The sequence below is a fragment of the Haliotis rubra genome, unplaced genomic scaffold (assembly GCF_003918875.1).
Source record: "Haliotis rubra isolate DU_JTF1 unplaced genomic scaffold, ASM391887v1 Scf317, whole genome shotgun sequence".
NCBI classification, from domain to species: Eukaryota; Metazoa; Mollusca; class Gastropoda; order Lepetellida; family Haliotidae; genus Haliotis; species Haliotis rubra.
In genome coordinates this window covers 791,727-797,726 of record NW_025766988.1, presented here as the reverse complement: position 1 = coordinate 797,726, position 6,000 = coordinate 791,727, and the positions used below count along the sequence as shown (strand labels likewise).

The 6,000-nt window shown below is 38.1% G+C and overlaps 2 protein-coding genes across 3 annotated transcripts in view; one reads left to right on the top strand and one right to left on the bottom strand.

Moving 5' to 3' along the window:
- Positions 1 to 215: 215 nt before the first annotated feature.
- LOC124283479 lies at positions 216 to 3,570 on the bottom strand. Of its 2 annotated transcripts, none has more exons than XM_046719543.1 (3): positions 3,500 to 3,570; positions 2,541 to 2,637; positions 216 to 955 (listed from the first exon to the last, which is right to left on the bottom strand). In XM_046719543.1, exons 2-3 carry the CDS (start codon positions 2,619 to 2,621, stop codon positions 275 to 277), a joined length of 762 nt encoding a protein of 253 aa, XP_046575499.1. In that variant the 5' UTR covers positions 2,622 to 2,637; positions 3,500 to 3,570; the 3' UTR covers positions 216 to 274. The 2 variants fall into 2 exon arrangements, with proteins under 2 accessions (XP_046575499.1, XP_046575500.1); XM_046719544.1 differs by having other exon boundaries at positions 3,438 to 3,522.
- An 11-nt stretch (positions 3,571 to 3,581) lies between these two features.
- Positions 3,582 to 6,000, top strand: part of LOC124283478 (engulfment and cell motility protein 1-like) — a 42,038-nt gene continuing 39,619 nt past the window's right edge. Inside the window, 1 exon segment of the mRNA XM_046719542.1 lies at positions 3,582 to 3,906. Within this exon segment, the coding sequence (XP_046575498.1) occupies positions 3,781 to 3,906 (126 nt within the window). The 5' untranslated portion in view covers positions 3,582 to 3,780.

Genomic DNA, 6,000 nt, shown 5'->3' with positions numbered 1-6,000 from the left:
GCCTGATTTGTAAAGATTGATGAACATCAGCACTTTACTAACACTTGTGGTTTTCCACCAAATGTGTAAAGGTCTAATATCTCCATTTATAGATCCAGTGGTTAATAGTATGCCAAACAGTGTAATCAACTCAATTTCGACAACAGAAAAGGCATTATAAGAACCTATTCTCAACCTGACTTGTAATCTAAGCATATCAACGAACAAGACAAACATTCATTCATAAAAGTCTTTAATCAAGAAGAACACTTATGCACACCATCATCCATCATCCCTATGAACGGAACTTCTCTTTCTTTTTACGGTTTTGCTTTGCAACTTTCAACAAATCAAAATCACTCGCCTTTTCCAATGGCTTCTCAAGGTCATACGCCATGAGCTGATTGTAGTATACAGGAAGCTTAAAATCAGTTCCGACCACAAAGAATGGTCGTTTCTTAATGGCTATATTCCCACCCATTGCTGTCAGGTAGGTTGGTCTCCTTGGCTTTGTATCCTTCAACTGAAAGTGTAGCCTGCTTGGTATCATTAACCAGTTCTGTACAATGGCTACATATCGATCTGTGAATGGTTCTAAATAGATTCTTCTAATACTTCTTCTGCTAACAGCATTTATGAACAATATGAGTGTGCTCCCGAACACGAAATAGCCCATTGCTGTAGCAGCAGGATGTGAAATGGAGAGATTGGATGGGATGTCGGCGGAATTCGTCACAACAATTGCCGCAGCTCCAATAACAGTTGGAATTGTCATTGCGTAGATGAACAGCTGGCTCCAGAATACGATTTTGTTCATGTTGTTTTCGTAAATCAACTGAAACTCTTCACTGACTTGGTCCTTGCCATACTGTGGGCGAAATGTCCGAGATTTCTTGGAGGTCAGGAGTTTCCACCTCACAAATACTTTGTTGACACTTGGCTTCCACAGTCTATTTGCTGTTGTTTCACTTCTAACCTGTAACAAAAACAAGGAGTGAGTGAGTTTAGTTTTACGCAGCTTTTAGCAATATTCCAGCAATATCATGGCAGGAGGCACCAGCAATATGCTTCACACATGTGGAGAATAGAACCCGGGTCTTTGGCGTGACGAGCAGACGCTTTAACCACTAGGCTACCCCACTGCTGCTCAAAAAACAAAGAATCTCTATCAGCAAGCAATGTTCACAGTTAGTGTAAATACATACTGTATTCACTAGTCAGGCTGCAAGGAATCCACTATGAGGTGAATATGATACGTATCACGAACACTAGGTTATAACTACACATATTGGGATATGAGTCGAGTCAGCAGTTGTTGTATTATTCATTATATTCCGTGAAACAATAACAAAATATATCCTTTGACACATTTTGACAATGTCGACACTTAATTTATCACAACAATGACCAATTACCATAACACCATCAAAATGAATATAGAAGTTATTCAAATGAAATGTATGTTATATTTGGCAATATAATCTGTACTATACTGAGGAAGTGTAATCCTAAATATAGCATTTGCTCCCTTTCTAAATGGCACTGTGTATTCATATAACAGTGCTGGGACTATATTCTGTCTGGCTTCCTGTTTTCATATCTTGCTTTGATAAATAACACACAAATTCAAGTAAAAACACTCTGAAAGGCACAATGTCACACATTTACGACAGTATTTTGGCCTATATTTTATATATTAGGGGCATATGCACTCACTTTGGCTTTCTATTGATGCAATAAAAGACTTATTATCCCATCCAACTTGCCTGGAAATGATAATTGAAACTTCGAGGTGAACAGCTTTCAAACAGATAGCACTTGCCATATATGGAATACAAACCATTGCTCTGTACATCGAAATCTGTCGCACGCAGTGTTGTCGGTGTTTGCCAAACTGGTTTCAATCACAAGTTGTGTTATAGGATATTTGTAAAGAGTGCTCTAATGGACATAACTTTAATGCAACTTTGCATTAATTCATTCGAATTATTTAATTTAATATTGTAATCTAAATATGTAATTCTTTTTGGAATAAATTATATGGTAGCTTCCCTGAGGGCTGATAGTTAGTATTTTTTTGAGAAATGTGGTGTGACATTGTGCCTTTAAGTTTGATCATGAATAACAATTTGAATCCACCTAATACAAGAGTAACGGCAGCGGTACCCTAAACCCAACTAAATCCTGGATTCCACACATGATTCGCAAGCACCTTGAACCTATTCTCCAATGATTTCCGATCAAGGCAACAAAGATTTGGGTAATGGGGACATAATCTGCCCAGTTTACACTTACAGCTAACAACTAATTAACCAGGGACTCCATATTGTTGTGAAAATCCTCAAGATCCAATCCAACCATAGCTTTAAAATGGAGGAGACGTTCCTACATCAAATATTAAATTAGTAAATTCCACAAAATGGCGTCTTGAGCATGTACTAGTTGCTTGGATATGTGCGCTGTATAAATATCCTATAACAACAGGGAACTTAGGATTCCCTAGAATCCCCATTTATTCTGGCATTCCTACATTGATACAAAAATAAACAGATTACTAGTACCTGAAGACCTGAGAAAAGTCTGTATGTCTGAACCTGAGGGCTGCACACCCTCACATACCAGAAGGCTCGAAGCAGAATCATTGTCTGCCAGTCTCACCTGTCAGTGACAAAAAATTATAGGTATTGCTACAGAAAATCAAAACAGTGCACTGCAAATATCAATCAGACCATTGCTGATTATTTGAACTTATGAAGAAAATATCTGAGCATCTGTACTAGGTCACTTTGGGTGAAGAAAAATTGAAAGAAAACGTTGCACACAGAATAAATAGATAAATAAATATGTTAATGCCACATAAGAATAATATTGGAGGCCAGTTAGGCTACTGTGGTTTTTGCCAGCACAGACACTAGAAAATGGCAATGGCACTGCTGGTACTTTATTGGTCACAATAACCAGGGAGAAGAGAAGATGCTGTAGATTATCCCTGCAATAACTAAATGCTGCACACGCAACAAAATTTATGGCATTTGACACAAATGGCAAACAAATACAACATGAAAACTGCCTTACACTAATGCTGTGTACATTGCCAACCTTGGGTGCACATAAAGATCTGTCACATGTTCTTAGTCAACATGGTCTTCAAAAAGTTAAAAATGCATCATATTCATTGAATCTAAATTTAGGTGGAAAAATGTGACTGGGAATGGAGGCTTATTCTACCTAGGAACATAAAAAGTACGTGTGTAGTATATAACCAGAGACCATGGTCTCTCTTAACGAACACAAGTGGCTTTCAATCTACCATAACTCTTTGGCTACATTCGACATTGATAATGTCAACTTTATCACATGGCACGATCCTACGTGTTTGGATTGATGTGTTCTGAAATCAAAACGCAATTATTGATATTTAGAAGTAAGGCTGCGGACTAAATCAGAGGTATGACAACCTTGTTGTGCGTATTTGACATAATTCAAACGATGCAATTCTTGATTGAAATACAACACGCACCTGTCTGTTATAGCGAGTGCGACCTCTATGACCAACGCCACCCTGCGGTGGTTTTTAGAACCACTTCCCGGAAGAGGCTTGGTTAATGGAGTCTGGTGGTGACACATATCGCCTAAGCATGACGAAAATTCACCATTTCGTACTACTGTATGTGAAATCTGGATAACTTTTTATTTTATTTGCCGTTTGAATATATTAAGCCGTGGAATATTAGCACATATTGTGCAAAGATTGACGAATTGTCACAAGCAGAGCGGAATTAGCAAGCGAACCCAGCGACAATGTCGGACCAACCAGGAACTAGAACTCTGCCCCCTGCCCGAACGTCCAAAAGTCACTTGGAGAATATTAAAAAGGTGGCTGTTACAATGCAAGGACAGCAGGCATTGTTCCTTGAACTTGACCAGGTAAACATTCAATAATCTTTCATTCCTTACAGAGTCTTCGTTCCATATTTACGATCTGTCACTTTTGCCATTATTGACATTTTGGCGCAGACGTCAATCGACCTGTCACGTTGGTTTACAGGACTTTGGTTTAGTTATGACCCTGGTTTTGAAAAGAAAATTACTAGTTACAAGTTAATAAATTACCGTTAGTTGAGAAAGCTCTATATTTTGTCAGCGTGTCGTCATTTTACGAACAAAACTGGGTGGTAATCAAAGTGTGTTGGTGGTTTCTTAAGGTGCAAGCGTTTTCAAGTTGTTTTAATGACATTCTTGTCTGGTTAAGTGTATTATATGGAACTGTATGTCATATGTGCTAGAACCAGTTATTCATGGTTCCAGTTGATCTGTTTAAATTATATATGCATCAGTGCAGGCTTGTAAAGCATGTATATATTTCAACATAGCCACCTGCTGGCTAACTTCTGCCACAAACTTCCTTTAGTTGACCTTCATGAACCAATCAATGCCTTGTTGTCATTCATCTCAATTATAATTTGGAGGGAAACAAGTAGGACTCATGACACTTTTTTCTGAAGCCCAGGTTATTATATGAGAATTGTACAGTGTAGTGTCCTTGTTTGTTATTATCATGATTATTTTTACATTCATCAACCATCTGTGTGCATGGTCCACACTGGACGCTAAATAGTTAGTTGCAATATTGTCAGAAAAAGGATATTTCTGATGTTTCATCATTGTATGCAGTTGATTTGTATTTGAAAACCCAAACATTGTTTTCAAGTACACTTTTCATAGATTTGCATGTTAAACATGTGAAAAAATGGACTGGTTTTATTAGCCAAGACTTTGTTGATTAAAAAAAATAAATTTTTCGTGTCACTATAAGGAATACTTGAAAAAGTCACTGCTGGGTTTCAATTTTTTATGAATACTTTATAATGAAAACAAGACTTTTCATCTTACCTTCATGTAAAATACTTTAATTTCATTGGTCAATGAGGCTTGAACAAGTGTCCGTGTCACCACTCCTACGAGGGTGACAACTGGAAAAAATATTATTATTATTATTTATTTTTTTTATCATCATTATAGGATATTTATATAGCATACATATCCAGGCAACAATGCATGCTCAAGGCGCTGGTATTTTTTTCCCTCGATCATTGGATGTCAATCTCAATCTCAACGGCACATCATATTATCAATCTCAACTCTTGCAGCCACTAGGCACACTGAGTTATTGTGGCTTGCTCATCCTAATGAGGTACCCATTCACAGCTTGGTGGACTGGGACACATAGTCACAGAACTTAGTCCAAGTTCACTGCACGTTGCTGTGCCCGCAACTAGGTGTTTGGATGTATTCATGTGGCCACCATCTGGTCATATACCAACGGATTTGTGGGTTCTTTTAAGTGCACAGGGTTGTGACAACACTGAAAGAGTCTGCACACAAAGTTGACTCCAAGGATTTTACACACGGTCACAGGTGGGCTCGATCCCGACACCTCAACCTCACTGGATCACTAGCCTGACGCCTTAGCCAGATCGCCCACCGCGCCTCCGCTGCCACGGAAACCGCCAAACTCTCCACCGAGAAGCTGTATCTCTAACAATCGTATGACGTCATTATATGATGCATGCAGTGCCCGGAGTTCAAAAACCATTTAATTTGCTGTTTTGGAGTTCACTATGTACACATTTATATTACCGACTTCCACTGCTTTATTTAAATCATTTTATACATTGAATCGTTTGCACACTCAACTTAAACATAATGAACCATTTTTTATGAAGTTTTAAGCTTGTCAGATGTTTCACTGATTTTAAAAATCCAGTCGAGAGACAGACGCTATTTTGTTTACATGTCATATAGTGGGTAGTGATCTTCAAAATAAAATAAAATGATATTTTGTACATTTAACATGGCAGTAAGAGAAATACGTTGTATGCTTCTCCCTCAAGTAATACTGTCAGATGTACGCCTTTTTGTAACAGTGTCATCCCTCGCCTACTGACTTGGGTGACACTGCTACAAAGAAGCGTACATCAGACCATACTACCCTCAAGAGAAACATACATCTTATAGTGT

What these genes read in the sequence shown, in the direction of transcription:
- LOC124283479 (XM_046719543.1), bottom strand. Translation starts at nt 2,621, where the DNA reads ATGATTCTGCTTCGAGCCTTCTGGTATGTGAGGGTGTGCAGCCCTCAG. An exon ending in GACTTTTCTCAGGTCTTCAG is followed by an intron (nt 956 to 2,540) that starts GTACTAGTAATC and finishes TTTTTGTTACAG; the next exon opens with GTTAGAAGTGAAACAACAGC.